The 17,574-nt window shown below is 47.7% G+C and overlaps 1 protein-coding gene across 2 annotated transcripts in view; it reads right to left on the reverse strand.

The window, feature by feature from the left end:
• Positions 1 to 17,574, reverse strand: part of AGFG2 (ArfGAP with FG repeats 2) — a 103,786-nt gene that overhangs the window by 66,538 nt on the left and 19,674 nt on the right. For both annotated transcript variants that reach the window (XM_030187295.1, XM_030187294.1), the window contains exons 4-5: positions 3,081 to 3,216; positions 2,793 to 2,970 (exon numbers count right to left, since the gene is read on the reverse strand). In XM_030187295.1, the coding sequence (XP_030043155.1) occupies positions 2,793 to 2,970; positions 3,081 to 3,216 (314 nt within the window). The remainder of the gene's footprint in view (positions 1 to 2,792; positions 2,971 to 3,080; positions 3,217 to 17,574) is intronic.

Consider the following 17,574-nt stretch of genomic DNA (forward strand, 5'->3'; position numbering starts at 1 on the left):
CAGAAAAAAAAAAAAAAAAAAAAGAGAAAGAGAAACTGCACCCAGCTGAAAATACAGCGGAGGCGGCCACCCCAACTCTGCCATTAACGGAGGAACATATTGCACAACTTATTACAGCAGTGGTGCAGGCTCTAGATCCCTGTTTAGCCAAGATATCAGGACAGATGGCATCCTTGGAGACACTTTTGTTGGAAACCACACACCATAAGATTATGCTGCCAAAACAGATTACTTGGATAATCATTCACACAGGAACGATCTGTGATTTGTTGGCTTTCGTGAAACAGTCCCTGATCATCAACTTATCCACATGTTGGAGACACAGCTCTAGGAGGAGTTGGGCCAAAAGGAAAATTTGGCACCTTTTGTATTGAATATGCGCACTGCATGGGCCGTAAACATTTGAGTGATTATTGCAAAGATGATGAACTATATAAATAAAACGGATATTTTGTGCCATTATAAGGCGAGATGGAATGACTTGTCTTATGATGGAGTACCATAAAAAATTTCCAAGATTACTTGACAGATCTGTTGGATAGATGGTAAAAATTTTCTCCACCGTCAGCTTTTGGCTGAAAAGCAACATCACTTTATGCTGGTCTATCCTGCAATTTTAAAAATCTACAGTAATGGCATTTGGAAGCACTGTGGCAGCAGCACAAGATTTTGTGGCAACTCTGTCCAGTCAAACGTCACCAGAGGGACGACTTTTGGTACCATCATTCTTGGTTAATTGGATTGAATGACGCCCTACAAGCGTTCTTGCAGTTCAGACTTCTCAGACTTTGCCTTTGCAATCTGCTGTTTCCACATTTGGGTAATACTGTCTTTTGATACTCTGCTCAACTGGTTGATAGAATTCTGTTTCTAATGTTTCTTTCAGTTACAGTGGGGGAGGGCGAGGGCCCAAATGCATTAAATGTATCTTCTTTGAGCCTGGAGAGCATTTCAAATTACTTCATGGAGATGGGTTAGGGGATGATATCGTATCACTGTATGTTGCTCTAGGGGGATATGTAATATGCTTAGCTGTTTCACTTATCATCATCAATAGGGATTTCTGTTGCTGTCACTGCCCTGGGATTGCTATGTTTCTATTTCTATGTTCTTCTCTACTTCTGGCTGTCTATTTTAAAACAACTCTTTCGCTACTGCACACATGCCTAGGTTAATATCATGGAATGTGGCAGGCATTACCTCGCCAGTAAAATACAGAAAAAAATTCTTAAAGCCCTTAACAGGCATCACGCTGATATAGTGTGTCATCAGGAAACTAGATTACCCAAAAGCTATGATATGGGTGTGAGAGATCTGCTATTCCTCCACAGGGCATAGAAGGGGAGGGGAAGCGATCCTGGTCAGGAAGACTTGGCCTACAAGATGGTTCTAGTAGCCAAAGATGGGGAGGGTTGGTTTTTATTGGTTAAGTTGGCCGTACAGGGCCAAACATGGCATCTCCTAAACGCTTATGGTCCCAATCATTATGGCCCTTCTTTTCATAGATCTTTGATTGATTTACATCATCATGTTCAAGGCCCCTTACTAGTTGAAGGAGACTTTAATTTGGTCCTAGATTCACAACTAAATAGAAAAGCAGTGGGTCCCCCTTCCAAGGCTCCACCTCGCTTACTATATTTTTGTAAATCCTTGTCCCTAGTTGACTTATTTTCACATCCAGATGAAATAATACTGTGTTCAGAGCCCACGGAACTTGTTCTCAGTTAGACTACATATTTATTACTGATACTTCTTTTCCTGTGGTTCAGTCTGCAGCCATTGGACCTGAGGAAATTTCAGACTATTCTATGATTTGGGTTGGCTTAGCCTTAGACGCTCATCAATGGAGTCACTTGAGATTTCCCTCTAATCTATTTACCAATGAGGACTTCTCTACATACCTATTGCAGAAATGGAAGAGAAATGGGAGGATTTCTCTCACAATAAATCAACAACATATGGATGACCCTATGTTTTGGGAAACAGTCAAAGTGGTCCTGTGGGGAGATTTGATAGCTTATGTCAGCGCATGCAACAAAACGTTCTGCAAAGTATAGTGGTCTTGGAGAAAGTGTTGCAAAAGGTGAGAAGAATTTATGTTCATACCCCCACAACACCTAACTATGAAACTTTGGGTCTATTCGCACTGCTCTAAACTCTCGTTTATGTGCATGGGACATTAAAATGACTATTTATAGAAAGTATAAGTTTCATAAATTTGGGAATAAATTCGGGAAGCTGTTGGCTAGGGCAGTCAAAATGCTCACCACCCGCCAGCTGGATATTGACTCTGTTGTGATCCTGGGTGGTGAGCCCTATAGGTGAAGCCGGGGTCTCGACTACAGCAGACAGGTCACCTCTGAAGCCAAAGGAGAAGTAGTAAGACAGGAGCTGGGTACAGCAAGAAGCTTGCTCTAAACCCAGTGGGCTGCAGCGAGTACCCTAGGAGGGTGTGCACAAATGCGGAACGCCGGGAGGACACCATCGCACAGGCCACTCCAGTAAGTCCATCGGGGTCGGAGTCACAGAGGTTAGCTGGTGGTTTTAGTTGGTACGTGACAGGGCCAATCTGATGGGTCCAATGAATCGAGAGGTAGACTTGGACCTAATGAAGCTGACCTTTGCTCTTCCTTAACGCTATTCTGTCTGGCCTTCCATTTTCTTGTCCTATTTGATTATGGAATTCTGCCCTACTAGTTTCTGATTTAAGTTTGTAAACAGCTTTGTTATGGTTCCTAATAAAGGTGGTATAGTAAATATCTAAAACAATTTAGTCTAAGCAAGGCACTCACCCCCAAATGCAGGGAATGCCCCAAAGACTTGCTGTGCAGGCTGGGGGGCAGCAAAAGGATCTCCCCCAATGTCTGCCAGCAGGTCAAGGCTGGCTTTTTTGCTGACTGTCAGTGGTGGTGGTTGCTGCTGCTGGGAGCTACGGTGCTGCTGCAGACGGGCTTGTGACTGGCTCCCCATCTGTAAAGTAAGGGACAAGTGACATCCTCTCTCCACTACAAAGAACAAGAGAATCACAGCACTAATGGTCTTCCTCCCCATAGTCCCTGGTTATGAGATCTTCAGTTTACCTGGCCATGAGGACCCCCTGCAGACTGGGATTCTTCCAAAACAGACCGAAGTGGTTTCCCTTCTGAAGGGGCACTCTGTCCACTGCCTAAGGAGATCTTTGCAGGCCCTGCCTTCACCTGATCTGGTGAAACGTACCTGCAAAGAGAGGATAAATGGGAGAGACACAAAACCAAAGCAGCTTCTGTTCACAAAGAGAATGGCATCCTTACTCATTCAGGCATGTACAAGTGAGCTCAAAATAAAAGCAGGACCAGCTCAAATTGCTTCACAAGTGGGTCTTTACAATATGTCCCAGTCACAGGGCAGCTAGGAAACAGTGTACAGAAAATTCTGTAGTCTCTCTCATATGCAGAAATATACAAAGTGCAACAGCATTCTGATTTTCTGGGAGTCATGAGATTCAAGTAATCTTGAAGGAAAGAGAGTATGGGGAGAGTGATCAGCCCAGCTTTAAAGAGGCAGAACGGGGAAATTAAAAGGAAAAAGAGAGCATACCGAGGGTCTTTGGTTACACGTCCCACACTGAGACCCAATGTGGCAAGGAGTGGTAAGAGCGTGTTATGCAATGAGAGAAGACACACCAGGAGGAGAGCCTCCCACTCAGTGCTGGAGAAAGAGTGAAAAAATATCAGGAAGGACAACAGTTTGGTCCCAAGAGGTTCTGAAAAGAAGAAACTAGTCCAGGACAGGGCAAACCCAATCTAAGAGAACAACTTTCTGCTCTCACTAGGTTAAGTGGAAAAAGTATTTATTTATTTGTAGCATTTCTATATCCCACATTTTCCCACCAATTTGCAGGCTCAATGTGGCTTATATTTGCCGTAATGGCGGTTGCCATTTCCGGGTAACAGCATTACAAATAGTATTGCGTTAAGGTGTATACATACATGGTAACAGACATGTAACATAACATAAATGGAACATATCATGGTGTATATATACATCATGTGCATACATACATGGTAAAGAAGAATACATTATGGTACTGCGTTAAGGTCCTGAGTAACAGATTGGATTGTAACGTACATTAGGTCGTCGACTATAGAGAGACCCTATTCAACATAAGGTTTAAAGTGGTATTACTTGATCATTAATATCAGAGAGTTTAATCAATCGTGATAAGAGTTCGGTTTTGTATAGTGTTTTTTTTTTTTAGTATTTAAGATGAATGTTTATGGTATGCCTTCTTGAAAAGATCTGTTTTCAGTAGCTTTCGGAAGATGGTTAGGTCTTGCGTTGTTTTTATGGCCATCGGTAGTGCGTTCCATAGCTGCATGCAATGTATGAGAAACTGGTAACATATGTGGATTTATATATGTGGAACTGTATATATTGGACAATATTGAAATTCATCAAGTACAATTTAATTGACAGTTTATCTAACAGTTTAGTTCAGTAAAAGCTATTGAAGTTTAGTCCCGTAGCTTCCTCATATCTGTCTCAATAGCAGACTATGTATTTTTCCTCCGGGGGTGGGGGGGTGGGGGGAAATCGATTCACTTCGTTCTACATCACTCAGGATTTTGTAGACCTCAATCATACCTCCCCTCATCAGTCTCTTTTCCAAGCTGAACAGCTCTAACCTCTTTAGTCTGTCCTCATATGAGAGGCATTGCATCCCATTTATCATTTTGGTTGCTCTTCTTTGAACCTTTTCTAATTCTGCTATATCTTTTTTTGAGATGTGGCGACCAGAACTGAACACAATACTCATTACTGCCATACTGGGACAGACTGAAGGTCCATCAAGCCCAGCGTCCTGTTTCCAGTGGCCAATCCAGGTTACGAGTAACTGGCAAGATCCCAAAACAGTACAATACAATTTATGCTGCTTATCCTAGAAATAAGAAGTGGATTCTCCCTATCTCCATTTTAATAATGGCTTATGGATTTTTCCTTTAGGAATCTATCCAAACCTTTTTTAAACCCCACTAAGCTAACTGCTTTTACAACATTCTCCAGCAAAGTATTCAAAAGTTTAAATACACGTTGTTTTAAATTTACTACTTTGTAGCTTCATTGCGTGCCCCCTAGTCCTAGTATTTTTGGAAAGAGTAAACAAGCGATTCACGTCTGTTCCACTCCACTGATTATTTTATAGACCTCTATCATATCTCCCCTCAGCCATCTTTTCTCCAAGCTGAAGAGCACTAGCTGCTTTAGCTCTCCTCATAGGGAAGTCGTACCATCCTCTTTATCATTTTCGTCACCCTTCTCTGTTCCTTTTCTAATTCCACTATATATTTTTTGAGATGTGGTGACCAGAACACACTTTATTCGAGGTGAGGTCGCACCATAGAGCTATACAAAGGCAATATAACGTCCTCAGTTTTGTTTCCCATTCCTTTCCTAATAATATCTAACATTCTATTTCCTTTCTTATCCGCCGCACATCGAGCAGAGGGTTTCAACGTATCATCGACGATGACACCTAGATCCCTTTCCTGGTGGTTGACTCCTAACGTGGAACCTTGCATCATGTAGCTATAGTTCGGGTCCTCTTTCCCATATGCATCACTTTGCACTTGCTCACATTAAACGTCATCTGCCATTTGGATGCCCAGTCTCCCAGTCTCGTAAGGTCTTCTTGTAATTTTTCACAATTCTCCCGCGATTTAACAACTTTGAATAACTTTGTGTCATCAGCAAATTTAATTACCTCACTGGATACTCCCATATCTAGATCACTTACAAATATGTTAAAAAGCAGCGGCCCCAGCACAGACCCCATGGGGAACCACACTAACTACCCTTCTTCATTGAAAATACCGGTTTTTAATCCGCAATAGAACACTACCTCCTATCCCATGACTCTCCAATTTCCTCTGGAGTCTTTCATGAGGTACTTTGTCAAATGCTTTTTGAAAATCCAGATGCACAGTATCGACCGGCTCACCTTTATCCACGTTTGTTCACCCCTTCAAAGAAATGTAATAGATTGGTGAGGCAAGATTACCCTTCACTAAATCCATGTTGGCTTTGTCTCATTAATCCATGCTTTTGAATATGCTCTGTAATTTTGTTCTTTATAATAATCTCTACCATTTTGTCCAGGCATCACTGTCAAGCTCACCGGTCTACAATTTCCCGATCACCTCTGGAATATTTTTCAAAAAAAATCGGCTTTACATTGGCCACCCTCCAATTTTCCGGTACCATGTTTCATGTTAAAGATAAATTATATATTACTAACAATAATTCTGCAAGTTCATTTTTCTATCAGTACTCTGTTGGGAGAAGACACCCCAGGGAGGAGAAAGTGAGAGACAGATGGCAATCTGGTTCCAGGAGGATCTGAAAAAGAAGAAAATTGACAGGATCCTGTGTAAGCTTGTTTGAACAACCCACCTGGTCCAGGACAGAACAAACTCAATACTACTGCAATGTAAGGGAATAACTTTCTGCTCCCACTAGGTTAAGTGAAGAAATTATTTCCTTATGCAATTGTGTATTAGACAATCTTGAAATTCTTCAAGTTCACATTTAATTGAAAGTTAATTTATCTGGTTCAGTAAAAGCTGTTAAAGTTTACTCATGTGCGTGGGGATCTTCATTTCTGTCTCATGATATAGACCTCGGGTGGGATAAACCACCCCCCTCCCCCCCAGCCCCAGCCTGCACCTTAAACTGAAACAAATTGTGTTGCTTGACCTGGTGTACGCTCTACCGGGAGTAAGACTGGTACCTGAGACACTATCAGGCTTATTTTCGAAAGAGAAGGGTGCCCATATTCCGACACAAATCGGGAGATAGGCGTCCTTCTCTCAGGGTCGCCCGAATCGGCATAATCGAAAGCCAATTATGGGCATCCTCAACTGCTTCCCGTCACAGGGACGACCAAAGTTCACGGGGGGGGGGGGGGGGGGGGGGGGGTCGGCACCGTAGTGAAGGCGGGACTGGGGCGTGATTAAGAGATGGGTGTCCTCAGGTCGATAATGGAAAAAAGAAAGGCATCCCTGACGAGCCCTTGGCCGACTTTACTTGGCCCATTTTTTCTTGTGACCAAGCCGTGAAAAGGTGCCCGAGCTGACCATATGACCACTGGAGGGAAATCGGGGATGACCTCCCCTTACTCCCCCAGTGGTCACCAACCCCACCCACCCCAAAAAAAAAAAAATTTCCCAGCCTCAAATGTCATACCCAGCTCCATCACAGAAGTACATAAGTAATGCCATACTGGAAAAAGACCAAAGGTCCATCGAGCCCAGCATCCTGTCCCCGGCAGTGGCCAATCCAGGTCAAGGGCACCTGGCAAGCTACCCAAACGTACAAACAGTTTATACATGTGTTATTCCCAAAATTGTGGATTTTTCCCAAGTCCATTTAGTAGCGGTCTATGGACTTGTCCTTTAGGAAACCGTCCAACCCCTTTTTAAACTCTGCCAAGCCAACCGCCTTCACTACGTTCTCCGGCAACGAATTCCAGAGTTTAATTATGCGTTGGGTGAAGAAAAACTTTCTCCTATTTGTTTTAAATTTACTACACTGTAGTTTCATCGCATGCCCCCTAGTCCTAGTAGTTTTGGGAAGTGTGAACAGACGCTTCACATCCACCTGTTCCACTCCACTCATTATTTTATATACCTCTATCATGTCTCCCCTCAGCAGTCTCTTCTCCAAGCTGAAAAGCCCTAGCCTCCTTAGTCTTTCTTCATAGGGAAGTCGTCCCATCCCCGCGATCATTTTTGTCGCCCTTCGCTGCACCTTTTCCAGTTCTACTATATCTTTCTTGAGATGCGGCGACCAGAATTGAACACAATACTCACCATGGAGCGATACAATGGCATTATAACATCCTCACACCTACTCTCCATACCTTTCCTAATTATACCCAACATTCTATTCGCTTTCCTAGCCGCAGCAGCACAGAGCAGAAGGGTTCAGTGTATTATTGACGACGACACCCAGATCCCTTTCTTGGTCCGTAACTCCTAACGTGGAATCTTGCATGACGTAACTATAATTCAGGTTCTTTTTTCCCACATGCATCACCTTGCACTTGTTCACATTAAACCTCATCTGCCATTTAGCCGCCCAGTCTCCCAGTCTCGTAAGGTCCTTCTGTAATTTTTCACAATCCTCTCGCAAGTTAATGACTTTCAATAACTTTGTGTCATCAGCAAATTTAATTGCAGGTCCCTGGAGCAGTTTTAGTGGGTGCAGTGCACTTCAGACAGGCGGATCCAGGCCCATCCCCCCCACCTGTTACACTTGTGGTGGTAAATGGGAGCCCTCCAAAACCCACCCAAAATCCACTGTACCCACATGTAGGTGCCCCCCTTCACCCCTTAGGGCTATGGTAGTGGTGTACAGTTGTGGGGAGTGTTTTTTTTTTTTTTTTTGGGGGGGGGGGGGGGGCTCAGCACCCAAGGTAAGGGAGCTATGCACCTGGGGGCAATTTGTGAAGTCCACTGCAGTGCCCCCTAGGGTGCCCAGTTGGTGTCCTGGCATGTCACAGGGACCAATGCACTATTAATTCTGGCTCCTCCCACGACCAAAGGGCTTGGATTTGGTCATTTTTGAGAAGGGCGTCCTTGGTTTCCATTAGGCCGAAAACCGGGGACGACCATCTCAACAATTAGGTTGACCATCTCTAAGGTCGACCTAAATGTTGAGATTTGGGCGGCCCGACCATATTATTGAAACAAAAGATAGACGCCCATCTTGTTTCGATAATACGGGTTCCCCTGCCCCTTTGCGGGGCCGTCCTGCGAGGACGCCCTCATGAAAACTTGGGCGCCCCATTCAATTATGCTCCTCCACATTACTGGGGCCAGGGTTACAACCATAAAGATGAGCAAAACTTAAACTGGACATTACAGCTGTGTGAAAAAGCTCTTTTCAGAAAAATACCTAAAAGCAAGGCCACAAGATGGCACCATTGTTCCAGAAATGTGAAGCTTTGCAGAATGCTGTATATTTAGTACCCCTTTTTGACTTAAACTGATTTTACTGAACAGAATCTCACTTATTTTCCCCCAGAAACTAACAGAGTGAAAAACCAAACAAACCAACAAACTCAAGATTTATACCAGGTTTCAGCTGATATAAATCCACACCCCCAAAGCTGGCTGCGGATCCCAGTGCTCTATGCTAGTCTATAAACTTCCCCCAACTTGGAGCATCGTTTATAGAATAGTGTTCAGTAAACATTTTTTTTGGTGCCCCTATGAATCTAGTCCACTATGTGCACACAGTACGTATTCTTTAAGAAGAGCGACCACTATTAACAGCGTTTGTTGAAAACAAACAAAAATTCCAAACAAAAACAGCTTGGTGTCTATCCATAGAAAGTAATAACACACAGTAACACAGTAAATGACAGCAAATAAAGACCCGCACGGTCCATCCAGTCTGCCCAACAAGGTGGACAGAGCCATGCCTGGCATTCTGTGTGGGCCCCAGTCACCCATGCTTAAACGCTAGCTGTCAAATCTCCACTACGTCGACCACAGAGCCAGCCAACATGGAGTCTTAGCTATAACCACATACCACCCCCAGATATTGTTGACAGTATTCACATTACCAAGACGTCTTCATCTCCCCCCTAAGCTGCACAGCACCCTCACTTGCTGCAGGTAACCTCCTCCGAAGGGACACCACCTTGTAAGAGGTGGAGGGGCTTGTGTGTTTCAATGACTTAGAGGGCTATGCTGAAGGGTTACTACTACTACTATTTAGCATTTCTATAGCGCTAGGGTTACCCATATCAGACAGGCCTCTGAGGAGAAACCAGACAAAGAGTGTCCCAAACTGGCAGAGTGGTAAGATGGTGACCTGAAGTTCGTATGCCCAACGGCCCAGCTGCCCTCTGAAGTTTCGTCTTCTTTACGTAAATTTCCTCTCTGCAATTGCAGTTACCTTAACTGAGAGGAAGGGGACAACCAGCGGTCAGCCGCCGATGGCCAGCGTTTTATCCCCTGAGCAGCAAGTGCGGGACCGCTGCGCGACGAACTGCCCACAGATGAAAGGGTTGGTGAGTCCTTTGACTAGCGCCGGCGAAGGAGCGTCGACGCTCTTGGACCTGGAAAAAACAACTCCATCGCTCCTGAATTATTCAGCCACCATGTCCAAAGGAGTGGAGGAGTGAGTTAAAGGTATATACTGAAACGGAGGACGTTTACAGCAGAACCCGAATCGGCGGAACCACTCCTAAACACCTATGAGAAATCAACTTGGAGTTTTTGGCTCCCGTGGAGGTTACATTGAATACCATCTGGAAGGCGCTTCGGGACCTAACGGTGGCAGTAAATAATTTTGTTTCAGATATAATTTTATTAAGAGAGTTACATGGACAATTCAACTGAACCCTTTGACAGTAAAAAATTGATATAACAAATGATTCTACAGGAGCAAGAAGTGGTTATGATAATAGACCAAAAATTTTGAATAATAAAATGAATATTATTATAGATGATTAATATCGAGATTATTGTTTTTCCCAGAGCTCCAGGTATGACTCCTAAAGTTTTCCTCAGAAATATTTCCTCAAATTATTACTTTAAAAGGAGTGAAGCCTGTGAAAACTGGGATTACTTTAATCAATGGGATTTTGAATTAGAGACTTAAGTATATGTATTGTTAAATAACTTCTGGTTTTTAAAAGAGAAAGAATGTAATCAGATGTATTATTTTTAACTAATATTGGACAATAAGTATGCTTTTCAATGAAATGACTTGACTATACACCGTATTGGCCTTGAAGAATCCAACCAGATGATCAATGTGGAATAATGAATTAGACGAGTAATATCTGGGGATAATCAGGTTAATACCATGGGGTTTTTTTCTGTTTACTTTTTAATTGATCTCCTTATCTTGTTTCACTCTCCCTATTTAGTGGTCTAAGGAAGAGAATAGACTTACCTGATTGAAATAATTCCTACATATTACTGTCTCTGTATTTCCAGCAAGTTGTTTTATCGCTTGTAAAAATTTAAGTGGTTATAAATAAAAAATAAAAAACCAGCACGTAACAATAAAGTGATCCACAACACTGGAGTTGCTGAAGCTTCACTTGTCTTTTGCCATTTGCAGGACACAGACCATAGAAGTAAACATTCAAACCCACCATATAATTTGCTTTATTTGTTGCATTTGTATCCCACATTTTCCCACCTATTTGCAGGCTCAATGTGGTTTATATAGCACCGTGCTGGCGATTGCCAGTTCCAGTAAGCGAATGCTACATACCTGTAGAAGGTATTCTCCGAGGACAGCAGGCTGATTGTTCTCACTGATGGGTGACGTCCACGGCAGCCCCTACAATCGGAATCTTCACTAGCAAAGTCCTATGCTAGCCCGCGCGCACCGCGCATGCGCGGCCGTCTTCCCGCCCGAAACCGGCTCGAGCCGGCCAGTCTCATATGTAGCAAGACAAGAGAAGGGAAGACACAACTCCAAAGGGGAGGCGGGCGGGTTTGTGAGAACAATCAGCCTGCTGTCCTCGGAGAATACCTTCTACAGGTATGTAGCATTCGCTTTCTCCGAGGACAAGCAGGCTGCTTGCTCTCACTGATGGGGTATCCCTAGCCCCCAGGCTCACTCAAAACAACAACCACGGTCAATTGGGCCTCGCAACGGCGAGGACATAACTGAGATTGACCTAAAAAATTTACCAACTAACTGAGAGTGCAGCCTGGAACAGGACAAACAGGGCCCTCGGGGGGTGGAGTTGGATCCTAAAGCCCAAACAGGTTCTGAAGAACTGACTGCCCGAACCGACTGTCGCGTCGGGTATCCTGCTGCAGGCAGTAATGAGATGTGAATGTGTGGACAGATGACCACGTCGCAGCTTTGCAAATTTCTTCAATAGAGGCTGACTTCAAGTGGGCTACCGACGCAGCCATGGCTCTAACATTATGAGCCGTGACATGACCCTCAAGAGCCAGCCCCGCCTGGGCATAAGTGAAGGAAATGCAATCTGCTAGCCAATTGGATATGGTGCGTTTCCCCACAGCCACTCCCCTCCTATTGGGATCAAAAGAAACAAACAATTGGGCGGACTGTCTGTTGGGCTGTGTCCGCTCCAGGTAGAAGGCCAATGCTCTCTTGCAGTCCAATGTGTGCAGCTGACGTTCAGCAGGGCAGGAATGAGGACGGGGAAAGAATGTTGGCAAGACAATTGACTGGTTCAGATGGAACTCCGACACGACCTTTGGCAGGAACTTAGGGTGAGTGCGGAGGACTACTCTGTTATGATGAAATTTGGTGTAAGGGGCCTGGGCTACCAGGGCCTGAAGCTCACTGACTCTACGAGCTGAAGTAACTGCCACCAAGAAAATGACCTTCCAGGTCAAGTACTTCAGATGGCAGGAGTTCAGTGGCTCAAAAGGAGGTTTCATCAGCTGGGTGAGAACGACATTGAGATCCCATGACACTGTAGGAGGCTTGACAGGGGGCTTTGACAAAAGCAAACCTCTCATGAAGCGAACAACTAAAGGCTGTCCTGAGATCGGCTTACCTTCCACATGGTAATGGTATGCACTGATTGCACTAAGGTGAACCCTTACAAAGTTGGTCTTGAGACCAGACTCAGACAAGTGCAGAAGGTATTCAAGCAGGGTCTGTGTAGGACAAGAGCGAGGATCTAGGGACTTGCTGTCACACCAGACGGCAAACCTCCTCCATAGAAAAAAGTAACTCCTCTTAGTGGAATCTTTCCTGGAAGCAAGCAAGATGCGGGAGACACCCTCTGACAGACCCAAAGAGGCAAAGTCTACGCTCTCAACATCCAGGCCGTGAGAGCCAGGGACCGGAGGCTGGGATGCAGAAGAGCCCCTTCGTCCTGCGTGATGAGGGTCGGAAAACACTCCAATCTCCACGGTTCTTCGGAGGATAACTCCAGAAGAAGAGGGAACCAGATCTGACGCGGCCAAAAAGGAGCAATCAGAATCATGGTGCCTCGGTCTTGCTTGAGTTTCAACAAAGTCTTCCCCACCAGAGGAATGGGAGGATAAGCATACAGCAGGCCCTCCCCCCAATCCAGGAGGAAGGCATCCGATGCCAGTCTGCCGTGGGCCTGAAGCCTGGAACAGAACTGAGGGACTTTGTGGTTTGCTCGAGATGCGAAGAGATCCACCAAGGGGGTGCCCCATGCTTGGAAGATCTGGCGCACCACTCGGGAGTTGAGCGACCACTCGTGAGGTTGCATAATCCTGCTCAGTCTGTCGGCCAGACTGTTGTTTACGCCTGCCAGATATGTGGCTTGGAGCACCATGCCGTGACGGCGAGCCCAGAGCCACATGCTGACGGCTTCCTGACACAGGGGGCGAGATCCGGTGCCCCCCTGCTTGTTGACGTAGTACATGGCAACCTGGTTGTCTGTCTGAATTTGGATAATTTGGTGGGACAGCCGATCTCTGAAAGCCTTCAGAGCGTTCCAGATCGCTCGCAACTCCAGGAGATTGATCTGTAGATCGCGTTCCTGGAGGGACCAGCTTCCTTGGGTGTGAAGCCCATCGACATGAGCTCCCCATCCCAGGAGAGACGCATCCGTGGTCAGCACTTTTTGTGGCTGAGGAATTTGGAAAGGACGTCCCAGAGTCAAATTGGACCAAATCGTCCACCAATACAGGGATTCGAGAAAACTCGTGGACAGGTGGATCACGTCTTCTAGATCCCCAGCAGCCTGAAACCACTGGGAAGCTAGGGTCCATTGAGCAGATCTCATGTGAAGGCGGGCCATGGGAGTCACATGAACTGTGGAGGCCATGTGGCCCAGCAATCTCAACATCTGCCGAGCTGTGATCTGCTGGGACGCTCGCACCCGCGAGACGAGGGTCAACAAGTTGTTGGCTCTCGCCTCTGGGAGATAGGCGCGAGCCGTCCGAGAATCCAGCAGAGCTCCTATGAATTCGAGTCTCTGTGCTGGGAGAAGATGGGACTTTGGGTAATTTATCACAAACCCCAATAGCTCCAGGAGGCGAATAGTCATCTGCATGGACTGCAGGGCTCCTGCCTCGGACGTGTTCTTCACCAGCCAATCGTCGAGATATGGGAACACGTGCACCCCCAGCCTGCGAAGTGCTGCTGCTACTACAGCCAAGCACTTTGTGAACACCCTGGGCGCAGAGGCGAGCCCAAAGGGTAGCACACAGTACTGGAAGTGACGCGTGCCCAGCTGAAATCGCAGATACTGTCTGTGAGCTGGCAGTATCGGGATGTGTGTGTAGGCATCCTTCAAGTCCAGAGAGCATAGCCAATCGTTTTCCTGAATCATGGGAAGTAGGGTGCCCAGGGAAAGCATCCTGAACTTTTCTTTGACCAGATATTTGTTCAGGGCCCTTAGGTCTAGGATGGGACGCATCCCCCCTGTTTTCTTTTCCACAAGGAAGTACCTGGAATAGAATCCCAGCCCTTCTTGCCCGGATGGCACGGGCTCGACCGCATTGGCGCTGAGAAGGGCGGAGAGTTCCTCTGCAAGTACCTGCTTGTGCTGGAAGCTGTAAGACTGAGCTCCCGGTGGACAATTTGGAGGTTTTGAGGTCAAATTGAGGGTGTATCCTTGCCGGACTATTTGGAGAACCCACTGATCGGAGGTTATGAGAGGCCACCTTTGGTGAAAAGCTTTCAACCTCCCTCCGACTGGCAGGTCGCCCGGCACTGACACTTGGATGTCGGCTATGCTCTGCTGGAGCCAGTCAAAAGCTCGCCCCTTGCTTTTGCTGGGGAGCCGAGGGGCCTTGCTGAGTCGCACGCTGCTGACGAGAGCGAGCGCGCTGGGGCTTAGCCTGGGCCGCAGGCTGTCGAGAAGGAGGATTGTACCTACGCTTGCCAGAAGAGTAGGGAACAGTCTTCCTTCCCCCGAAAAATCGTCTACCTGTAGAGGAAGAAGCTGAAGGCTGCTGGCGGGAGAACTTGTCGAATGCGGTGTCCCGCTGGTGGAGCTGCTCTACCACCAGTTCGACTTTTTCTCCAAAAATATTATCCGCACGGCAAGGCGAGTCCGCAATCCGCTGCTGGATTCTATTCTCCAGGTCGGAGGCACGCAGCCATGAGAGCCTGCGCATCACCACACCTTGAGCAGCGGCCCTGGACGCAACATCAAAGGTGTCATACACCTCTCTGGCCAGGAATTTTCTGCACGCCTTCAGCTGCCTGACCACCTCCTGAAAAGGCTTGGCTTGCTCAGGGGGGAGAGCATCAACCAAGCCCGCCAACTGCCGCACATTGTTCCGCATGTGTATGCTCGTGCAGAGCTGGTAAGACTGAATTTTGGCCACGAGCATAGAAGAATGGTAGGCCTTCCTCCCAAAGGAGTCTAAGGTTCTAGAGTCCTTGCCCGGGGGCGCCGAAGCATGCTTCCTAGAACTCTTAGCCTTCTTTAGGGCCAGATCCACAACTCCAGAATCATGAGGCAACTGAGTGCGCATCAGATCTGGGTCCCCATGGATCCGGTACTGGGACTCGATCTTCTTGGGGATGTGGGGATTAGTTAATGGTTTTGTCCAGTTCGCAAGCAATGTCTTTTTTAGGACATGGTGCAAGGGAACAGTGGACGCTTCCTTAGGTGGAGAAAGATAGTCCAGGAGCTCAAAAATTTCAGCCCTGGGCTCGTCCTCCACAACCACCGGGAAGGGGATGGCCGTAGACATCTCCCGGACAAAGGAAGCGAAAGACAGACTCTCAGGAGGAGAAAGCTGTCTTTCAGGAGAGGGAGTAGGATCGGAAGGAAGACCCTCAGACTCCTCGTCAGAGAAATATCTGGGGTCTTCTTTCTCTTCCCACGAGGCCTCACCCTCGGTGTCAGACACAAGTTCACGGACCTGTGTCTGCAACCGTGCCCGACTCGACTCCGTGGAGCCACGTCCACGATGGGGGCGTCGAGAGGTAGACTCCCTCGCCCGCATCGGCGAAGCTCCCTCCGCCGACGTAGTCGGGGAGCCTTCCTGGGAGGCGACGGCAGCCGGTACCGCACGCGGCACCGACGCCGGAGACCTCACCTCGGGCGATGGGCCAGCCGGCGCCACGCTCGACGGTACCGGTGGCGCAAGCACCGCCGGTACCGGAGGGGTAGGGCGTAACAGCTCTCCCAGGATCTCTGGGAGAACGGCCCGGAGGCTCTCGTTCAGAGCGGCTGCGGAGAAAGGCATGGAAGTCGATGCAGGCGTCGACGTCAGAACCTGTTCCGGGCGTGGAGGCTGTTCCGGGCTGTCCAGAGTGGAGCGCATCGACACCTCCTGAACAGAGGGTGAGCGGTCCTCTCGGTGCCGATGCCTACTGGGTGCCGACTCCCTCGGCGACCCAGAGCTCTCGGTACCGACACGGGAAGGGGACCGGTGACGATGCTTCTTCGATTTCTTGAACCGAAGCATGTCACCGGAGCTTCCCGGTACCGACGAGGAGGACGTAGAATCCAGCCGTCGCTTCCTCGGGGCCGAGGCCGAAGGAGGTCGGTCTCGGGGGGGCTGTACCGCAGGAGCCCTCAGGGTAGGGGGAGACCCACCCGAAGGCTCACCGCCACCAGCAGGGGAATGGACAGCCCTCACCTGCACTCCCGACGATGCACCACCGTCCGACGACATCAGCAGACGAGGTCCCGGTACCACCGACGTCGATGCAGCTATCCGATGTCTCGGCGCCGATGCAGAGGGCCGATGCACTCGATGCACTGGCGGCCGAGGATGAAGCTCTGGACGCTGAAGACGTCGATGCACACGATACCCCCGGTGCCAGTGCCGATGCCGACGAAGAGCCCGAGAACAAAACGTTCCACTGGGCCAATCTCGCTACCTGAGTCCGCCTTTGCAAAAGGGAACACAGACTGCAGGCCTGAGGGCGGTGCTCGGCCCCCAGACACTGAAGACACGACGCGTGCCTGTCAGTGAGCGAGATAACCCGGGCGCACTGGGTGCACTTCTTGAAGCCGCTGGAAGGCTTCGATGTCATGGGCGGAAAAATCACGCCGGCGAAATCAAAATCCGAAATGACGAAAATGAGCACCAAAAACTTTGAGGGAGAAAAATCTCGACCGAGGCCGAAAAGAGGCCTACCCCGACGACGAAAGAAAACTTACCGGGGCAAAGACTGAAAATACGGGAAGGGGCAAAACGAAACCCAAGGGGGCTTCCGGAGCACTTCCCGAACAAATTCTTAAGATTTTCCGAAGAAAAACACGTCGAATAGAAAAAAGGACGCGCGAGGTCGACTTTCCGGGGCTCGACACGGCGAAAACACAACCGTACCGAGTGCGGACGAAAGAAGACTGGCCGGCTCGAGCCGGTTTCGGGCGGGAAGATGGCCGCGCATGCGCGGTGCGCGCGGGCGCGCAAGGGCTAGCAAAGGACTTTGCTAGTGAAGATTCCGATTGGAGGGGCTGCCGTGGACGTCACCCATCAGTGAGAACAAGCAGCCTGCTTGTCCTCGGAGAATGACAAATACATAGTAATATCATGGTAGAGATCATGTGTGACAGACACATTATGGAATCGGCAAGGAGGAAGAGTTATGATATGTCCATTTTGAGTATTAGATTCGTTGTGTTGCAGGGTT

This window comes from Microcaecilia unicolor, chromosome 14 (genome assembly GCF_901765095.1).
Source record: "Microcaecilia unicolor chromosome 14, aMicUni1.1, whole genome shotgun sequence".
Lineage (NCBI taxonomy): Eukaryota > Metazoa > Chordata > Amphibia > Gymnophiona > Siphonopidae > Microcaecilia > Microcaecilia unicolor.